Below are 21,719 nucleotides of genomic sequence, written 5' to 3'. Positions count from 1 at the left end.
AAATTCACAATGCAATGCAATCGTAACAATCAGTTCTCAAAACTTCTCATAAAAACCACAATGTGACGTAACTGTATCCTACAAAAACTATGCTAAAAACAACAAATTATAGTTTCTTATTTATTTCAATATATCTACTACATCAAATCACACATTGATCTATTAATTTCCAATGTATTCACTCCAACTTCAGATCACTCGTTGATCTTCTACTCCTTATTTTTAAACTCAACGCTCAGCAGCCTTCTTCCAGGCATTAGACCAGGGGTGGGGAACCTTTTTCCTCTCAAGGGCCATTTCAATTTTTTCAACATCCTCCGAGGGCCGTACAAATTATTGACCTCGGCTTAAAAATACTAAAATCACAACCCATTTATTTCTTCTTTCTTTCATTCATGCTGTGCAAAGAAAAAGCAACCTCTTAATCCAGATATCTTACCATGACTCGCGCATGCATGCACGTGCACGGTGTGGCATGACCACCAAAACAGAAAGATATGGACACAAGATGTGTGCAAATGTATTTAGTTTCCTATCCATGTGAACATGATTTAAGTGGGGGGGGGACCTAACCTCCTCTAGGGGGGTCCGGGGGCATGCTACCCCGGGAAGATTTTTTCTTAAATATTGAAGTTAAAAGCATCAATCTGGTGCACTTTGAGAGCAACATCAAGAGATCTATGGAAACATCTCTCAACACCCAGATGAAACAGAACTGTAAACAGATTTACTTTTTATTTATGGATATTTTACAAATCACTCCCCTTTCAAAGTGTTTTCTTGTTTATTACAACTTTTTTTTACTGTCATATAGTATTTTATACCCGCTTATTTTGTTATAACTATAATGATCATATAAAGATGTGCCTTTACCTCACTGGTTGTAGAAAAGGCTTCTTATATTCGTTAGCATAGCTAGCTAACCAGATGCTAATAACAACAAAGGTATTGACTGCATGATCAGTGTGACAGATGAACAGATCGCCACTGGGTTTACAACTAAAGACACAGCCACGCAGAAACTGCAGCATCTGTACGGCTCCTTATCTGAAGTGCCGAGCCACGTTCCGGTGCTCTCCGTCAGAACTGCACCCCTGTCAGACGAGACATATACCACGTGATGACACGTTAGGCTCGTGTTGTGTTCAAGTACCCTGACCTTGGCCAGGAAAAACAGGCACTCACTTGTTTAATTATTTTGTTTATATATTTTTTTTTTTGCGTGTGTTTATAAATTACCTCGAGGGCCGTACCAAATGGTCTCGCGGGCCGTATACGGCCCGGGGGCCGGAGGTTCCCCACCCCTGCATTAGACGAAAGAACAAGCAGACGCACTCCGGGCTGCTGCTCGACAATTAGAGCAGAATGGGGAGAAGGGGGGAGATACTTTCACAGACAAAGACAGACACACCCCGGCTGGAGCTCTCAGTCTTTTTAGGAGAAGGGGGGCTTCTTTGAACAATTAACAACAAACTATGGTATACAAAACATGTAGCGCTTTATCACAGGCTCTACATCACGGCCTGACAAAATATGGACAACTCCACTTTTGTATTTAGTGAATTCACAGAGTCGCCAGGCAAGTTTTATCTTTTTAACTCCCTGAACTCAGATCGGGTTTATTAATCTCTTAATTACCGAACGGACCAGAACAGGCATGGCCTTCACCCTGTTTTATTCCACTGAGAATCAATCTCTCAGTCTGTCCCCATTGTTCTCGTAAGCTCCCTGGTACTGGAACGCCTAGTTCACGTTCAAATTCTCCTTCCATTATGACTTCGTATTTCTTTATCTGTTGATTTATGTTCACTAATTATATTTATTCACAGCTAGTTATATTCCCCGTACAGTCTTTCAGTTGTAGGGCGCCCTGGTTTTAGTTGTCAGAGATTATTCGAGGTGTCTTCCCTGGACCGTTCGTCCGCTGGCTGTCGGTGTTCCTTCTATGAGCCCACTCATCACGTCAGGGTCACCAAACTGTTGGAGCACCACCCGATGGCAGTGGTGGAAGGTTCACCTCTGCTCCGCGCCGTCCGTTGATGAGTAGGCTCCTACAAGGAAAGGACTCGAACACCGAGGAATGAGATAAGCAATAAGCTGAGTTTCAATTTGCAACTGCAACAGTACAAAATACAGAGTATTCCGGGCTGAATTCTACTACCGTGTGAGATACGTCTCACGACAGTCAGTCAGAAGACAGCCCCGACTGTAACCCCCTAAACGCACCAGGAGCGCCTGCGCTGCGTTACGGCCGCGCCGTGGCGTTCGCAAAGATCGCGGCCACTCTAGTCAATGGGTGCTATTCCACCAGACACGCCGCGCTGCGCCGTGGCTCGAAGCGTCCCAGAAGCTCCTCGCCGCAAGGAATTTCTAAAATATAGGATGAATCCTATTTTTTACGCAGCGCAGCGCGGCGCAGGCAGGAAGTGATGAAAATCACCTTGTTGTCTGCTTTGCTGGTTGAGGGGGTGCACCCAAAACCGGCTCCTTCTCCTCCCCCCCACCACCGTGTTTCAAGTAGGAGAATACATGCCAGCGTTCTCCTCCGGTTTACAGGCACTGTAAATTATAGATATATACAATAATTATGATGATGAATGCATATTTTTTTACCACTAAAATACAGCAACACATCTTTGATTCATGTCGTTTATAACTGGAATATTACAATTATTATTAACTGTGTATGTAGTCTACAACACAACAACATAGGAAATAACAACAATAAACCCGATTTAAACACACACAAACATAAACCATTTAACTACGTAGCCTACTTACTTGTAGAAGTACAAATGTCCAGGAAATATTCCAAAATCAACAACAACTGCGAGGCTGCACACACGACGCTCCACTTCCGCAACGTTTTGAAACGCGCCTGGTGTGTTAGGTCGCAGGAGGAGGTCGCAGCGTGGCGCAGCCACAGCGCAGCGCGGCGCAGGCGCTCCTGGTGCGTTTAGGGGGTAAGAATGTTACAGTATTTAAACACATAAGCGGGGAGGAGTTGTTGCGGTTGCTCCTCCCTAGCTATTTGTTATTGGCGATTTCACTTCTGGGCAAGCCCTAGGCAGCGAATCAGAGTGAGTCAGCCATTGCTGCCCGGGAATAGAGTCTTCCACTCCTGAACAGAGCGTGAGAAATTCGGAGACTGGCGCTGATAAGTCCAAGGCCGTTTTCATGGGCCGTTTTCATGGAGTCAACATTGGGTGAACATAACAATCTTTATTTTGCACCTGGCGCTACTCCCTCTTTTCCCCAAGCATACATTTTACACAGACTCCCTCCTTTTCCCAAGACTATTGGCTCCTAAGATATATCGGGCCGAGGTTATAGTTGTTGAAGCAGTTTATACAGAAACAGGTTATACAGGTTACTTTAAAACCCAGTTATTTTGCTACTTACTTATAAACATAAGTAAATTAATGTAAGACATGTTTGCTAGAAAGTAAGTTTATATGTAATTATTCTGCAGAAGTATTTATGCTGTTTTTAAATGATCAAATTCCACCTTAGTTTGCATTTAATTCAACAATTAAAATCACTTTTTATTGTCAAATCAAATGTTTGCCCTGAGTGATTCTACTTTAATATTCTGCCTGTAGCAACAAATGCAAGATAAACGTTTACATTTGTATCCACTTAAGGTGAGGGAAAGATTTGTATTTAATTCTTAAAAATTGAAAGGATGTGTTATTTATTATTATTATTATTTAAGCAAATCCACAATCTTTTCCTTGACCTTTTCACCAAAGTGCTTTTTTACATGTGGAACATAATTGGAAAATATATCAGAATTGTATAATCATGACTCTTAGGGAGACTGGGTTGCTTTTCAAACTCTTTTTTCTATTGACTTACAAGACAAAGCTGGTTATTTAAAATAAACCAGCAATAATTATAGTTATTTATGCACTCCCACAAGTGCACTGCGTTCCTTGGAGATGCAGGAAAGAAATGGCGGACTTGTGTCTGCGCAGTATATTCAAAGCTCTTTAAACATGTTCATCAACACAGCAGGAGAAACGTTACTTCCTCTCGAGTTCTTTGACCCCCCCCCCCCCCAACGATCTCCCTGCAGGCCAACACCTCCTCATTACAGTTTCCTCACATGTTACATAAGAAGGAGGTGTTACAGCACGAGTCTCGATATGTGACCGAGCACTTTACTGTGTCGACACGCAGAGAGCAATCACTCCTCCACATGTTCCTGCTCACTTACAGGTCCATCTCCATGTGTGTTAACTGGCGTCGTGACAGCGTGGCAGATTGTGTTTACATTGAAGAAGAGAGAAAGGATGAAAGAGAGAGAGAGAGAGAGAGAATAGCAGCTGTGGCTGGAGGAGATCAACAGAGAGATGATTTGTTGTCAACGTGACAGGCACAGAGTATATGTACTCATGTATTATACAATGTTGAATAACGGAGTATTTTCATTTGATTCTCCTTTATGCTTCTACTTCACCACATCTTGGAAGCCAGCCTTTACCAGTATCTGAAAGCTTTAGTTACTCCATGTTATTATCTTATACGACAAATGAATTAACATTGACAAAAAAATTATAGGTAAAGATGTCCAGTCGCAGTATGTGAAATTATTTAAATGAGCTCCACCTTTACCAGGAGAACACTGCATCAATAATAATAATTTCTTGAATGTGATTCTGAAATGTGTTGATTTAGGTATATTTGTATGCTTATACTTTGTACTTTTACCATAGTAAGATATACTTGCGCTCCAACACATTGTACTGGATAGGCTAAGGGGCGGGACATCTCTAAGCGGTTGACCAATCGCAAAAGAGCCAGCCAGCTAACCAATCAGAGCAGCTCTGGTTTCAGACAGAGGGTGAAAAGAGGTGCACAGGCAGTATGAGAAAAATAAAAGATACATGTGACGGTAGAGAGGCTCAAATATAAAACCAGAAATGGGCATAATAGGGCCGCTTTAACGATACATTCGCAGTACGTTTTCCTCCACTAAACTGTTGCTTCGGTCAATTCAGGGAAGTGGAGGATTCACTAGAACACCTTTCTAAAGACTTGAACAGAAACCCCCTGCATGCTGCGTCCTTCAGCTCCACAGAGAGATGATACTAATGACTCGGCCTGTGGCTTCTCATTATGGCTCTGCTCAGGTTAGGACGTTCTCTTTCACACACTCACACACAGCTGTATGTTTCAGTGTGCTCGTGGGGACCTTATTTAACTCCCTAAAGACTGGGACACACATTTGATCTCGACGGGCTTTCAGATCACGAGTTTCACCCAGTTCTGCTGTTCCCCACAGTGTTACGCCTCATTAGCGCCTTTCAGCTCAAAGGGCCTCGTTCACTGGATTGGTCCTTGGAAAAGTCAGATTCATGACTTTTTCCTAAACTGCAGGATTGTTGGCACCTTATCATAATAAATCACAGCGTCCTTGCAAATTAAAAAGGTGTTTCATGTATGCAGGGAAACGCAACGCCAATCCAAACAAGAGCATGAGAGTGCAGGGACACAGAAATGAAAAGAAACGAGAATTAAGTCAAGAATATCAAAAGGAAAAAGGGTTGAACGTCACACATTAAAAAACTTCAATAGCTCTGCAGGAAGAGAACGCCAAACAAGTTCACCAATGTGTGAAATAACACTAAATGCTAAATAATACATGTTCAGCTCGCGGCCTGCAGGCGTTTTCAGCAGATACAGCTCAGTGTGCAAATCAGATGTTCTGAAACACCATCACTCAGATCATGAATCATGAAGTGAGGGGCTGCATCCGTTAGCCGTTAGCTGAAGGCTGCATTACATCACCTGGGAGGGCCAGAATGACTTGTTTTGTGTGGCAATAATGATTGTGTTAACCCAACGGGGTCAGCTGTCCCATTACTTTCTGTATTTTACGAGGTTGATGAGAACGTTGGAAAATTACCTGCCGACATGTTGTGTGGTGTAAATCTGGGCTGTGACAACAAGTATGATTTAAAATGTACTGCCGGGCCTCCTGGAGGTGTTGTGGTTATATTTTAAACACATCTGATGGAAATTGCTCCTCCCCCCTACCTCTCCTCTCCTCTAACCTCACAGTCTCACGCCTTATTTAACAGCACAAGAGACACTTGCAGAGGAAAGGCTCGTCCTGGCACTTCAAAACTAAATAATATAAGAGATCATTAAGACATGAGATTGCAGCTCCTTGAGTTTAAAACCAGCGCTGAATCTTATGATGATTTTCCCAAACCTGTCAGGTAAGCAGAACAAAACAATCACAACACATCGGCACCGTAATCTGTTTCCTGAGTAACACCGCCAGTTCTGCAGAGGGACATTTAGAATAAACACAGAAGATCACATCCTGAGTATTGGTATTATTGCTAGAGGGTGAAGAACAACATGTTTGAACACTTTGTTTTAGTTTTTAGATTGGATGAGAAGATGACACCATGTTTGATTCAGTTTAGCTACAACCTGCAGCCAGTTAGCTTAGCTTAGCACAAAGACTGGTATCAGATGGAAACGGCTAGCCTGTCCAAAAGATAACAAAATCCACGACAAGCACCACTTAATCTCATTTCAGTCAGACAACTCACGTGTTTCTTTAACATGCTTATTAGAAGCAGCATATAGTTGAGTTTGGCGACTAGGCTCGGGCCTCATCACTCCACAGATATACATAGCACGATGAGTGATGATTAAATAACTAACCCCCCGAGCCTACAGGTGGAAGCTGGGGTGGAAGCTGGGGTGGTGGTGGGGCAGCGAGCAGCAGCGACGTGGAAGTAGCTGCAGCAATAGCAGCAGCAAGCAAAGCATGGAGAGAGATCTGGCAGGTTAAATAGAGCGGCTTATTAAGGAGACTCTGTTTGGTTGGTTGTAGAGTGGCAAGGGGGTGTTATGTATGAATGCAGCATAAGTGCTCGAGTTGACTGCCTGAACTAGCTCGCAGGCTTCGCCCCATTTATGAAGTTATTTCAAGTCAAAACCCCACTCTAGTCGGTAACTTCACGCTAAGAAATCGAAATCCAGTCTGAAAAAATAGTGTTTCTCATTGGTGTGATGTGGAGCGCTTTACATATTTAGATCAGAACATTAGTGAATTTAATTTTACATTCCTTTTTTAGTCAATATTAAACTGCATTGTCAATTATCTTAAGTGGAAACCGTTTGTTCTAGTTCAAAAACACGTGATAAAAGTGAATTGAAACTATTAAAAAACACAACAAAACTAAGCATGATTGTTACGTCATATAAGTTACAGATGTACATTTTAAAAATCTATTTTTCACTTTTGGTTAAACGCCGGACACAAAGTACACTTTTTCTTGGTTAAAGTCAGTTTTACCCATCCATCCTTCCGGTTCAGAAACATGTATTATTGGTATTCTGGCACTGAATTGACAATGGATTTTTACACGTCTTACACTTAAGATCAAAACAACGTTTCTATTTTTGTTGAATTATGGCAATCAAAATATACATGCTTTTAATGTACTACCATGAAGGCAAACGTCAACAGAATATATCTCAGTGTGTATAGTCTGCAGTGGTGCAGAAACGCAGTACTTTATATACAGTGGGGCAAAAAAGTATTTAGTCAGCCACCAATTGTGCAAGTTCTCCCACTTAAAAAGATGAGAGAGGCCTGTAATTTTCATCCTAGGTACACTTCAACTATGAGAGACAGAATGAGAACAAAAATAATCCAGAAAATCACATTGTCTGATTTTTAAAGAATTTATTTGCAAATTATGGTGGAAAATAAGTATTTGGTCAATAACAAAAGTTCATCTCAATACTTTGTTATATACCTTTTGTTGGCAATGACAGAGGTCAAACGTTTTCTGTAAGTCTTCACCAGGTTTTCACACACTGTTGCTGGTACTTTGGCCCATTCCTCCATGCAGATCTCCTCTAGAGCAGTGATGTTTTGGGGCTGTCGCTGGGCAACACGGACTTTCAACTCCCTCCAAAGATTTTCTATGGGGTTGAGATCTGGAGACTGGCTAGGCCACTCCAGGACCTTAAAATGCTTCTTACGAAGCCACTCCTTCGTTGCCCGGGTGGTGTGTTTGGGATCATTGTCATGCTGAAAGACCCAGCCACGTTTCATCTTCAATGCCCTTGCTGATGGAAGGAGGTTGTCACTCAAAATCTCACGATACATGGCCCCATTCATTCTTTCCTTTACACGGATCAGTCGTCCTGGTCCCTTTGCAGAAAAACAGCCCCAAAGCATGATGTTTCCACCCCCATGTTTCACAGTAGGTGTTCTTTGGATGCAACTCAGCATTCTTTCTCCTCCAAACACGTCTAGTTGAGTTTTTACCAAAAAGTTCTATTTTGGTTTCATCTGACCACATGACATTCTCCCAATCCTCTTCTGGATCATCTAAATGCTCTCTAGCAGACTTCAGACGGGCCTGGACATGTACTGGCTTAAGCAGGGGGACACGTCTGGCACTGCAGGATTTGAGTCCCTGGCGGCGTAGTGTGTTACTGATGGTAGCCTTTGTTACTTTGGTCCCAGCTCTCTGCAGGTCATTGACTCGGTCCCCCCGTGTGGTTCTGGGATCTTTGCTCACCGGTCTTGTGATCATTTTGACCCCATGGGGTGAGATCTTGCGTGGAGCCCCAGATCGAGGGAGATTATCAGTGGTCTTGTATGTCTTCCATTTTCTAATAATTGCTCCCACAGTTGATTTCTTCACAACGAGCTGCTTACCTATTGCAGATGCAGTCTTCCCAGCCTGGTGCAGGTCTACCATTGTGTTTCTGGTGTCCTTTGACAGCTCTTTGGTCTTGGCCAGAGTGGAGTTTGGAGTGTGACTGTTTGAGGTTGTGGACAGGTGTCTTTTATACTGATAACGAGTTCAAACAGGTGCCATGAATACAGTTAACAAGTGGAGGACAGAGGAGGCTCTTAAAGAAGAAGTTACAGGTCTGTGAGAGCCAGACATCTTGTTTGTAGGAGACCAAATACTTATTTTACCGAGGAATTCATTAAAAATCCTACAATGTGATTTCCTGGATTCTTTCCCCCCATTCTGTCTCATAGTTGAAGTGTACCTAGGATGACAATTACAGGCCTCTCATCTTTTTAAGTGGGAGAACTTGCACAATTGGTGGCTGACTAAATACCTTTTTTGCCCCACTGTACATACAGTACAGCTCTGTGTGCTTAATGCTGATTTTCTTGCTATTTTTACATGCTGTGTATTCATCGGGTCAATGTGGCTGTGTATTATTCCTGGGGCCATTGTGTTGTTTTCTTAACGTATCTGTAATGTAAAGCCCAGTTTGTTTACATCACATTAAGCCATGGATGACGGGAACATCCAGGTACTTACATAAGAGATGAAGAGTGTGTGTGTGTGTGTGTGTGTGTGTGTGTGTGTGTGTGTGTGTGTGTGTGTGTGTGTGTGTGTGTGTGTGTGTGTGTGTGTGTGTGTGTGTGTGTGTGTGTGTGTGTGTGTGTGTGTGTGTGTGTGTGTGTGTGTGTGTGTGTGTGTGTGTGTGTGTGTGTGTGTGTGTGTGTGGTGGTATGTACAACTTGTGGAGATAAGAAGGAAAACAGGAAGAGAAAAAGGGCCTTCTTCATTATACTATTACTGATTGCAAGGGGAAAACAATTAAGCCAAATAAATGTACACAACACAACTCTTTCTAAAACACATTTTCATTATATGTAATTGGGCGTTGGTCGGGTGGTCTTCACAAGAAAGACGTGATATCTTTTGGTATCTTTTCATCTAAAAACACCTTAATGGAAAATTAGCATAATGCCTTGTTTTTCAAGATAAGGTTTTACCAGAAACGCTTTACACCTCTTGTTTCCAGGAAGTAGGTATACATTCTGCTTTTAATATCTTGTAGTCTTCTCTCAAAAAGAGACATGTTATTCATTGGTATCTTTATGAAGTCCTTACTAGAAAGCCATACAACTTTATATTCATAATGTAATTCCTTTTATCCGACAAGCTATACTGACTGGCACTTATTTCCAGGAACTAGGTTGAAAAATCTGCTTTTAATTTTAGTGCACTCGAACATAGCACCTCCTTAAAAATCCCCCACTTGTTCCTTCCGGGCATTTTAAAAATGGATTTGAAAGCGTATTATGCTCATATTTCACTTCCCTTTCTGCAGAAGAAGAAAGAGAATCACAGACTACAAGGGGGATCAGAGTCTGGTGGAAGCCTGCCTATCATCCACTGGGAATGTCACACACACACACACGAATCGGTCCATCTTCTTTATCCCATCTCTTTCTGCAATTCATGACTTTATATGAGTGAATCCAGACTCTTTCAGATACTGAACATGCTCTTCAAACTGATCCTGAAGCAGCTGTGCCCCTCCCCCTCCCCTCTTTGAACTCATTGTGAGTGAATTTGCAGCTGATTGCAGGGGAGGAAGTCACTCAGTGACGCATGAGAACAGCCAGCTCTCATGCTTGAATTTTCATGAGGTGTAAAAAGCTACATGTGTATCACATTGGCAAAAGAAACATGATTGGTTCATGTGCACAATGCTTCCATTTCACAGCTGTAGCCAGAAACGCTAAGCACATGTCCAAACAATTCATAACATGCTTCCTACCTGTCCTTCATTTGAGGGCCTTCCCTTCTCATCTTCTTTCAGGGGATTTATTGGTGGTAAATTGGTAGAAGAAAACCCCCAAAATGTAACCAGTTGCTTTTAAGAGTTTCTTTAAAAGACTGTATTCTTTCGGAGTGAAATGACCCGGAAGTCCCTCAGTGGCAGCCATGATAGGAAAGGAGCTTTGAAACTTCCTTTATAACCTCCTTTAGCTTAGGAAACACTGGACCTTCCTTTACTAAAGGAAAGGAGAAAATGCTGCCCCACAATGCCTTGCGGCCGCCCCGTTTACCGTGACACACCATTCACAGAAACAACCGATGTTGACCGAGAAATTAGTATCATGAAAGTTATGGTGCTTATTAAGCATTTTACAACTTATGTGGTAACTTGCCAACGTGCTTTGTTTAGAACGTAACACTATAATAATCTAAATGAGAAATATGAGCATTACTTTTTACTGAAATGATCAAATAAAGTCAACATTTCACAGTGTTTATTGAGCTGTGTGGGGGTTCTTAAACGTTACACATGTTTGAATGGTGATATACACAGTGATAGGTTAAGGACTAACACGTTTATAATAAATACATGTGTATGTATTTTAAGATCTTGGCATACAATCATACGTATTGGGATCATGTGGATTAATACGTGTGGTCCGGAGGGAGACAAGCTTCATTTTCACTTTACTTTTTAATTTAAGTTCCAACCTAATGAGGAATATATGTTTGACTGTTGTCCACGTTCATAAAGTATAAAAAAACACCATCAAAGCACGGTGCAAAGTATCTCGATGCGCTTACAGTAGTCCACCGTTATTATTAAAAATCCATGTAGCCTTCTCAAAGCACCGCAGTCTCTTTTCCTAAGTCCTTTTGAATTCTCCTAAGCACTATTCCTTAACCCTGTGACGTATCACACAGAGGTCAAGGAATAGTGGATAGGAAAAGACGATAGGAGCTGATTATTTGGACAATTCGACTGCAACCTGTGTGTGTAGTCCAAAGTGGTGTTTGTATGTGAGTGGCCTCCCTGCAGGGCTTTATATAATCTCTGTGGACCAGTCCATAGTCAATTGCAGGGGAGAAACAACATCCCCCTCCCTAAAAGATGTGGTTTAGATTAAGTTTCTCCCAAGGACACCCCTCTGGCTTTTAGAAGATGGTTCCTTCCAATTAGCCAGATGTGTTTCTCCAGCCAGGAGCTGCCATTTTGTTTTTTTAATATTTATCTTCAAGCCATGGATACATCTGATATAATAAAAACATTGTATGTAGTGTGGTACACCCCCGCAATGTACAATTATTTGTGTGTCTACTTTTATTTATTTAGCTCAACAGTCAAATTATTGTTTGGAAGAGCTCAACAGATGATTGTATTTCTTAATATATAGATTACATATCTAAGAAATGGGTCTTTGATAAATGCTTTATAAACTCAACAGTTAGGTTACAGATGTCATTTTGAACTGTTAACAAAGTTATTTTTGTTAAAGGTGTTTATGTTGATAGAAAGTGTGACTTTATAGCTATATGTGTTTATATTGAATATGTTTGAGTAACAGCTATATACACATTGAGTGTAAATTATATATATGTGCAGATTTGACATTTGCTTATGACACTATAGTACTCAGTGTTTACCTTGTGCAGGGGACGAGTGTTTAAAGGAGACATCTGTAAATAGGAGGAGATAAAAGTAGTTTTTTGAAGATGATATTGCACTTTAGTACCATAGATGCACTGAGGTATGAACTGCCACTCAAACAAAGAAATGTGATGTTTGTAAGAATGTGTGTATTTAGAATTTGAATAAGAAGGAATCCACCTGAATCCTGTCTCCGTTATTGCTGTGCTTTCTTCTACAGATATCTCTACTGTTGCTGTGGTACCCAAGCTTTTAAGACCCATAACATTAGCATTTGGTCAGCAACTGATTTTTACAGGAACCTCCCAGTGACATGTGTAATCATTCTAAGTGTGTGTGTTTTCTCTCTCAGATTCAGAGGTGGTGTACAGGAACCGCGACGGCCACGTTATCAAGTTTAACTTCGCCTCCAACGAGACGGACTTCATCCTGGCCAACAGCACGTTTGTTAGTGCTTTTCTTTAACCCTTCTCCTTATTTTGTTCTTTTGAAATATGAATTAAGATGGGACGTTTTAGCAGTTTTAGCTGATTCATGCCTATGGGTTGTATTACATAGAAGATCATTTACTCACTGCCATCTCAACTATAGGTCAACATGAAATAGAGCAGATGCATAAATCATTATAAAACAATTATAAACCTTGACTGAAGCCTAGATACGTACAAGAAGCCACAGATTAACCCATTTATGTATGTAAAAACTGGGATATTCTGCACCTTTTTTGTGCTGGATTATCGGTATATTAGGCATATGCATCAAAAATGATGAAAATAAAGTACTTTCAAAAACCGTTTTTTTTTTCAAATCCTCCCAAAAAAAAATCATGTGGCCCTAACCCTCTTCCGTATTTTAGAAACAGCTCTGACTAAAATCTCCATCAGAGACTCAACAGAGACAATCTGTGTAGGAATAAAGTACATTTGGGACTATAGGCCTCCGGTACATTGCTGCTCGCTCGCTAGTCTTTGAGGCAGAAGGAAACATGTCAGAGCAGACTCTCGATATGACAGTATCCTGCAGGGAGTGTGTGTAGCATGTCGGCAAATCTGCTCCCCTCACCTCATCTCACCTCTACCATCATCAGGAAGAGAGAGATAATATTCTAGATTAGTGTTTATGCTATCAAATTACTGAATAGATAGTCTGATTATCTTCCTGCAAACCAAAATCCTGCTTTAAATGTGTAATGAATGTAAAGGAATGTTTATTAAATGCAGAATACATTTAACTGTTTGCTAATTGCATCGTTATAATCGGTGTTTTAGTGTTCTCCTTTTGGCCTCTAGGTACGTTTTTTCTTTTTTAACTGAATTGTTGAACCTTGTGCATATAATGGTTGCATAAGGGGATTTAATAAGGATTTTGGGCGCTGTTGTTAGCTAGCAAATGCAATCAAAGAGCAAAGGTGGCCTCGATGTTTTAAGAGTTGACTCCTTAAACGGAAAACTGTCTGAAAATAGCAGAATTTTCAGGTATATATCAGTATGTAGTGTCTCTACTTTAAAGAGTCCTCTCCTGCTGATGTTCCGGTGTATATCAGTATGTAGTGTCTCTACTTTAAAGAGTCCTCTCCTGCTGATGTTCCGGTGTATATCAGTATGTAGTGTCTCTACTTTAAAGAGTCCTCTCCTGCTGATGTTCCGGTGTATATCAGTATGTAGTGTCTCTACTTTAAAGAGTCCTCTCCTGCTGATGTTCCGGTGTATATCAGTATGTAGTGTCTCTACTTTAAAGAGTCCTCTCCTGCTGATGTTCCGGTGTATATCAGTATGTAGTGTCTCTACTTTAAAGAGTCCTCTCCTGCTGATGTTCCGGTGTATATCAGTATGTAGTGTCTCTACTTTAAAGAGTCCTCTCCTGCTGATGTTCCGGTGTATATCAGTATGTAGTGTCTCTACTTTAAAGAGTCCTCTCCTGCTGATGTTCAGGTGTATATCAGTATGTAGCGTCTCTACTTTAAAGAGTCCTCTCCTGCTGATGTTCAGGTGTATATCAGTATGTAGCGTCTCTACTTTAAAGAGTCCTCTCCTGCTGATGTTCAGGTGTATATCAGTATGTAGTGTCTCTACTTTAAAGAGTCCTCTCCTGCTGATGTTCCGGTGTATATCAGTATGTAGTGTCTCTACTTTAAAGAGTCCTCTCCTGCTGATGTTCAGGTGTATATCAATATGTAGCGTCTCTACTTTAAAGACTCCTCTCCTGCTGATGTTCAGGTGTATATCAGTATGTAGTGTCTCTACTTTAAAGAGTCCTCTCCTGCTGATGTTCAGGTGGATATCAGTATGTAGTGTCTCTACTTTAAAGAGTCATGTCTTCATGCTTTAATGTTCAAAAAGCTCTTTATTGTTCTCATACTGCCTGTGCACCTCTTTTCACCCTCTGTCTGCTCTGATTGGTTAGCTGGCCTCAGAGATGTCCCGCCCCCTTAGCCTATCACGTGCAATATGTTGGAGCGCTAGCCAATAGAAGCGTGAGTGTTACAGAGTGATGTAGGAAATGCCTAAAAGCATAAAAAGGCCACTTTAAGGACTTTAAACACAACAAACTCCAAAACACACACTCAGTATCTGACTCCAAGATACCAAATAACCATTTTTAAATTAGTTGTGGCTTCTAGGGTCAAACTGCAAAACATATTTTAAATGCCGTCCATAAAAAGTCTCCCATCGTCTCAGAAATGTCGGAACCTGCTGCGGCTCCCTTGTGGTTGTATGGCCTTTTACTTGCTACATTAGTTTGTGCATGCGGTTTATTTGGTCATAGGTATGCGGATGAGTGCTGGAAATAACAAGGATGTTGTTAGCTTACACACAAAAAGAAATCTAGCCTGTCCAAATTAAATCATGTTCCGTAGAGAGATGCTTTTATAATTCCTTACGGTTGGCAAGTATGGCTTTTAAATATTGCTTTCCACTTGCTTTTGTGTAACTATGTCAACATATATCCTTGAGGGTTAAGAACGTGTGAAAAGAAAGTGTGTTTAGACTTTGAATTGTTCAGCTCACTATTTCTCTTTTCACTCAGACGGCCTTCAAGGCGGTGAAGTACTCGCTCTCCGCAGATCTGATGTACGCGCTCTTCGCTTACGATGTCAAACAGGTGGGATACAAAAGAAAAAGCACTGTTTTTAAATTAAAATCTTTAAATGAAGCATCACAAAAGCCTTGTTTTGTTTGTCCTCACGAGCTGTCAACATCACCAGCCTGCCAGGCTGTTATTTACATGTTTTATGTGCAAATGCTCTCCGTTATTTGCATGCAGAAACAAACCCACACCTGTTCCGTCTTTGTGTCTTCAAGTGTGTGATGTGCTGGTTCATAATTATGCTCATTTGTTCATTGAAGAGCACTTTGATGTTCTGCTTTCTTAAAAAGGAAAATGGAATTGCCTTGAATTGAAAAGATTGGCTTTTTTGGATAGTTGAAAGTTGGAGGCCACATCCACTGCTGGTGAATTATTCACACATACACAAAACAAGTTCTGCACGATACAGGTGTGGATCTATTTGTTGTTTGGTTCTTTTATCCTTTGTGTGCTTTTGTTCATGTCCCCTTTTTTAACAGCTCTTCATGGTCAGAGCCTCTCATCCAGACAGCAGCATCGTGTTAAACTAGCGCACATCTGTCCTGCAGTGTATTACATCACATGGATGCATTTTATATATACAACAACACCTCTTCTGTACATTATTACCAACATTTATTCTACATTTTGGCCCCAATAGTTCATTTAATATCAGTGCAGATCACATATGTCTGAATATGTGAGATATGTATATTATAGGTGGGGTATGTAATTTTGGAGAAACCAGCTCGAGTGAGCTAAATTTGAAAGTACGCAGCCGAAAAAAATGTGCCTCTTCCTTCAGACTTCCTCACAGAGCCCCTCCTCCAACACGCACGCGCACATGACCAATGAGGGCAGAGATAAGTTAGTGCACAGATGGAAGGCTGACAGGCAGGTAGGCCATCCAGTTACTTTAGCCGGCTCAGATGATTGGTCGTGCTTTTTACAGCGCACGGCTTCCACAGGTGACATTTTTGTATGGATTTATTGTCAAAGCCTTTAATGTATCCATTGCTATCGGGATGTTCAGAGCATTCCATGGAACATAACAAGTGTTTCTGAAGTGAATGAGCTACCTTACCATTAAGACATGTTTCTATTTGATGTATAGGACTCAAACATGCTGTCTGGGAAGAGCTGGAGAAAGCTGATGCATAATATATATGAAACGTACTGTCAGAAAAAAGTGGCTCTATAGTCAATATATCAAGACCTCTTTTTCTTAACTTCATGGAAGTGTAACTCGCATTTCTGAAGCACACATGGCTTTATTTGAGAAACCTGAAACGGCTTGAAAAAGGATGCACGAGTTATACCTTTTGACTCTAAAAATGACTGACAACGTTTTGTAGTGTCGCTCCATAAATGATGTTTTTGACGAGTTCTTTTCTAGTTATTTCCCTGCTGTTGTCAGTTTGGAGCGGCTCCAGCTACCTTGTTTCCTAAAGTGGATGTTGAGGAGGAAAGTCTTACGAGAAACTGATAAATGATTGATGGACAGAGTTTGTCTTTTGTTATATTTATATAATAATATCCCCTTTTACACTTCCCTTTGCCCTCCTGAAATGTAAATCCTTAACACATGTCTCTGTTAAACACACACAAGAGTAAAATACAATTTAACAGAGCAAAAGGAAATCAGACTATGTGTTTGAAATGATTATATGATCATTTGGCACGACAGATGTCTATGTTGTGTTGACTTAACACATGACTGGAGTTGAACTCTCGTTTCCAGACATACAGATATTCCTACACGGCGTCTTACATCGTGTACAACATCTACACCAGGTGAGCAAATGCTTCTCTTTACCTCCATGCATGCACACGGTGGCACTCATAACGTCTCCTATGGGTTTGTAACCCTGTTTTTAATGGTGTGTCTCGCAGGGAGGTGTGGGAGCTGAATCCTCCGGAGGTGCCCAACGCGGTGCTCCAACACGCAGCCTGGGGGAAACAAGGGCGGCAGCTGGTAAGCTTTCAGCCATCAATTCTTTCTATTGCTTTCCACGTTGTCCTCCTCGCCGTGTTCTTTCATCTGAAACCATCCTGACTCGAGGGACTTCGTCTCTGTTTACCTCACAGTCTGCTCTCCTCTGCGTAGTTCCAGCTGTGACCGTTTTTACATAACTCTCACACGCGAGTGGCGGAGACTTATTAGCCACGTAGAGACAGATGTTCTTGCATATTAACTCAGGTGTTCCTGGGATAACACAATCCATTTATTACATTATTGTTTATTAATAGCATTACTCACTTTGACAAGCAGTTAGTGTGCAGCAGGTCAAATACAACACACATGTTGGCATTAGATTGGTTGTTAACACTTATAATAAATTAATACAAATAAGAATTGTTGCATTCAATTCATCTTTCAAATCGAGCTTTGGAGTTTCTCTGCTTAACATCCAGTGGTCTCGAACGTTCATTGACTCTTTTCTTTTCTATTCATTCTTGCTTGAGTTGCCGTTCCTATCATTTGCTTGTTTATTTACGGTCATCGAGCATTTGATACATTTGATTTTAGCTGCGCTTAAATTATCGTTCCCAATGTTCTGATAATGACAACCAGACTTCACTCTGACCATAGTGCTATGGTTGTGCTGGTAGTGACGTGTTGTGTGCTTGATGGAACATGGAGAGTGCCTTCAATACATTGATATTGTTACATACAGAAGAAGAATAATGAACATTAAAAGTAACTTTGAGTTCCACTCCAGGTAAAGTTTCCCAACTCCACATGGTTGCCGTGGGACTGGTGGGTGTTCAGAACAGAGCTGTGGGAAGCAAATAGCTTCACACAGCTAGGAGAGGTGGACTCAGGGGATCCTGGGGGTGTGCCGGGCTGATCCTGTTTGTTTTGCAAATATGAAAACACCGATGGGAGAGAACGAGCAAACATGCACGTGGAGAAAAAGCAAGAGAAGCAAATCTCATCAGAGAGGGGACAGAGACAACAGAAAGTACTAGAACAAGCTTCATCATGCGTGACTGCTCAACAAAGACCTTCTTTATCCGTGCAGATCTTCATCTTTGAGAACAACATCTACTACCAGTCCGATGTGAGGAGTACCTCTCTGAGGGTCACCTCCTCTGGGCAGGAGGGGGTGGTCTACAACGGGCTGGCCGACTGGCTCTACGAAGGTGTGTGTGTGTGTGTGTGTGTGTGTGTGTGTGTGTGTGTGTGTGTGTGTGTGTGTGTGTGTGTGTGTGTGTGTGTGTGTGTGTGTGTGTGTGTGTGTGTGTGTGTGTGTGTGTGTGTGTGTGTGTGTGTGTGTGTGTGTGTGTGTGTGTGTGTGTGTGTGTGTGTGTGTGTGTGTGTGTGTGTGTGTGTGTGTGTGTGTGTGTGTGTGTGTTTTTGCTTTGAGGAAGACTCGATATGTAAAGAATGTAACAATGGAAGGCATAATGTGGCATGTTGGATGTTCCACCAGTTCTATTCCTAAATAAATAAGTGTTTGATTTTCTGCTAATGTTTAAGCAACATTCAGTTTAACTGTGAGATACTGGCTGGCTGTTCTTGTCACAGCAAACGTCTCAGTTATCGATAACAATGTAGCTGTCAGTGATTCAAATGAATTCATCTCAAAAACTTGTACTCAAAATGTACTGATTTACTTCATGTCCGCTCCTTTGTTCGTAGCATAGACGGTGTATAAAGGTTCGTACTTCCCCACATGTTATTCTGCTCGGTAACATGTCAATACATTTGTTTGACGATTAGAATTATTTTTTACATACAAAACAATTATAGTATAGTATATGTTAAACCTTATAACATTTGAATATACTTACACTACTAGTAACATATCCTGTAGTATGCGAGGTATTTAAAACTGGCTCCACGATGAGGAACCATGACATTTAAACATTCTTGCCGTATTTCTTTGTGATAAAAAAAACGAGATTACAATATTATTCTATAAAAGATAGCAATATAAGAAGCCATTCTGCAAGCTTTACCTTTTGCTTTACCTGTGCTTCTTTGTGACGACCTTTACCACTTGTACATGTATGTTTTATGATATCTACTTCTGGTGTCTTCTGGCTCCAGCTTGGATGTTTGTTTTGTGACTTAGCGGTAGAGGATGAGTTTTCTTTGCCTCCTCACTTCAGCTGTTTGAAATGTTTCAAAGATTTGTTCTTGCTTTAAAATGAATCCATCAGAGCAGACTAGACACACTCTGCAGAATGGCAATCAACAACAAGCCTCGACGATCCTTTAAGCCGCAGTGCACACACATGCAGTAGTGAGGGGAGGGTCTGGATACACACACAGAGGGGGGGCATTATAGTTTCTGTTTGGAGCTGATCTGAGAGCTGTGTTTCCTCTTTTTTAATTACTTTAGAGTGTAAACACAGCTGACGATTGGACAGTGAAGGAAAGAGTCATATTTATCCCCCCCCATATTATTGTTGTTACAATGTGCCCATTTTTACATTAATACATTTTGTATTGCACTGCTTTCTTGTGTTTATATACATATTATTATTTTATTTTTTATTGCAATGTTGACCTTATTTTTACCACTTATTTTTAGATAATATATATAATATTTTTTATTTTATTATTATTGCTCACTTTAACATATGTTTATATATTCATTAGATTTTAATCCAAAATGGACCGACTGTCATATAAAGTCAAGTAGTTATTAGTATTAGTTCTTCTGAAACAGAACTACAGGTGCAGAAAAACAGCACCATTTAAATCATTTTTAAAATTATATTTTGTCTTTAGCACCTCTGGCAATATTGAGTCAGAAAGGGAAGTAAAAAGGACACATTTTGAGAATAAAGGTTGTTAAGTGTGTGTGTGTCTCCTCAGAGGAGATCCTGCACTCTCACCTGGCCCACTGGTGGTCTCCTGATGGGGAGAGACTCGCTTTCCTCTCCATCAACGACACGCTGGTTCCCAACATGGTTCTGCCCCAGTTTACCGGCAGCACCTACCCTAAAGGTCTACAATATCCATATCCTATGGTGAGCATGCATTGTGGGTAATAAAGTCAGTTCAACATATCATTAAATCACTTTGTTTACAACATATCTCTGTTTAACACCTGCAGGCGGGCCAGAAGAACCCAGAGGTCAAACTGTTGGTGGTCAACTTGTACGGAGCGACACACACTCAAGAACTGCAGCCTCCTGATCAGCTCAAACTCAGGTACCTCACACACACACACACACACACACACACACACACACACACACACACCAACACGTTCTCACTCCCATCCCGTCATATATTGACGGACGGTCAGGGCCCCTCCCCGTCGCTATATTACGTACAGGGTACCCCTTGACCGTCAGGCTTCTACGGGCAGGGCGTCCCATAGACCTTCATAGACCACGTGATCAACAACGATGGCCGACCTTCGTGTTATTCTCGGTGGAAAATGCCTATTTTAAGGTTCATTTGGCCATTAAAATGCGTTTTGATCTCATTTTATGCGAGTAATGAGTTTTTATTTCTGATTATTTGTGCAGTACATGTACATGATGTTTAGTTTGCTAGTTATGACGAAGATTACTTCATGAATGTGTACACATTCATGGTTGCTAAGGTGGTTGCTATGGACGCTGCAACAGCTCCCAGACCACGTGATCAACAACAATGGCTGACCTTCGTGTTATTCTCGGTGGAAAATGCCTATTTTAAGGTTCATTTGGCCATTAAAATGCGTTTTGATGTCCTTTCTGATTATTTGTGCAGTACATGTACATGATGTTTAGTTTGCTAGTTATGACGAAGATTACTTCATGAATGCTAACGTTTTTTTGGTGGAAATGTGTTTTTTCACAGCAAAGTCACCCTCTGTACTTGGACTTATTGGGAGAATCTAAAGGCAAGAACATCCCAAATATTCATTTAGGTCTTTATTGTAGACCTTTAGTGTTGCCGTCTGTGAGGAAAATACACGGGGCTCAGAGCCTCGTATTTTTTAAATCTTTTTTTCCTTCTAATTTGTTATTCTTTTCAAAATAACACACTGTTATTTACTCACCAATAACACACAATTATCCTTGCTTTTATTTATTGGTTTAATTCCATAATCTCGGTCTTTTTTGGCGTTCGTCAGGAACTGAATTTCAAAATAAAAATAACCGGAAACAGACGTAGGCCTATAAGGGACAGTTCGAGCATCATTGCGATTGTCAACATTTCTGAGTTTAGGATGGCCGAAGACACTACACTACCCATAATCCCCAGCTATCGTTTAGGACTACAGTCCCCGTAAGGTTACCAGAGCGTCAAACAGCTGTGTGAAATGGAACGAAACCACGCCAGACTATCCAAAACTGGAATCGAACACCCCTCCAGAACTACACATGCTGGCTATTGAGTTTCGCAAAATGTTCTATGGGACGTCTCTACTGAACGTTTTCGTTTTTCCCACAATTAGAAGTTGCCAGTATTA

At 41.1% G+C, this 21,719-nt stretch overlaps 1 protein-coding gene across 2 annotated transcripts in view; it reads left to right on the top strand.

Moving 5' to 3' along the window:
• The window catches only part of LOC117456916 (inactive dipeptidyl peptidase 10-like), a 59,197-nt gene that overhangs the window by 14,174 nt on the left and 23,304 nt on the right, over positions 1–21,719 (top strand). For both annotated transcript variants that reach the window (XM_034096791.2, XM_034096785.2), the window contains exons 3-9: positions 12,581–12,675; positions 15,256–15,330; positions 17,036–17,088; positions 17,188–17,269; positions 18,321–18,441; positions 20,126–20,280; positions 20,367–20,464. In XM_034096791.2, coding sequence (XP_033952682.1) covers positions 12,581–12,675; positions 15,256–15,330; positions 17,036–17,088; positions 17,188–17,269; positions 18,321–18,441; positions 20,126–20,280; positions 20,367–20,464 — 679 coding nt within the window. The remainder of the gene's footprint in view (positions 1–12,580; positions 12,676–15,255; positions 15,331–17,035; positions 17,089–17,187; positions 17,270–18,320; positions 18,442–20,125; positions 20,281–20,366; positions 20,465–21,719) is intronic.

The sequence above is a fragment of the Pseudochaenichthys georgianus genome, chromosome 2, assembly GCF_902827115.2.
Source record: "Pseudochaenichthys georgianus chromosome 2, fPseGeo1.2, whole genome shotgun sequence".
Classification (NCBI taxonomy): domain Eukaryota; kingdom Metazoa; phylum Chordata; class Actinopteri; order Perciformes; family Channichthyidae; genus Pseudochaenichthys; species Pseudochaenichthys georgianus.
The sequence above is the reverse complement of the archived record's forward strand: the minus strand, read 5'-3'. Positions and strand labels throughout refer to the sequence as shown.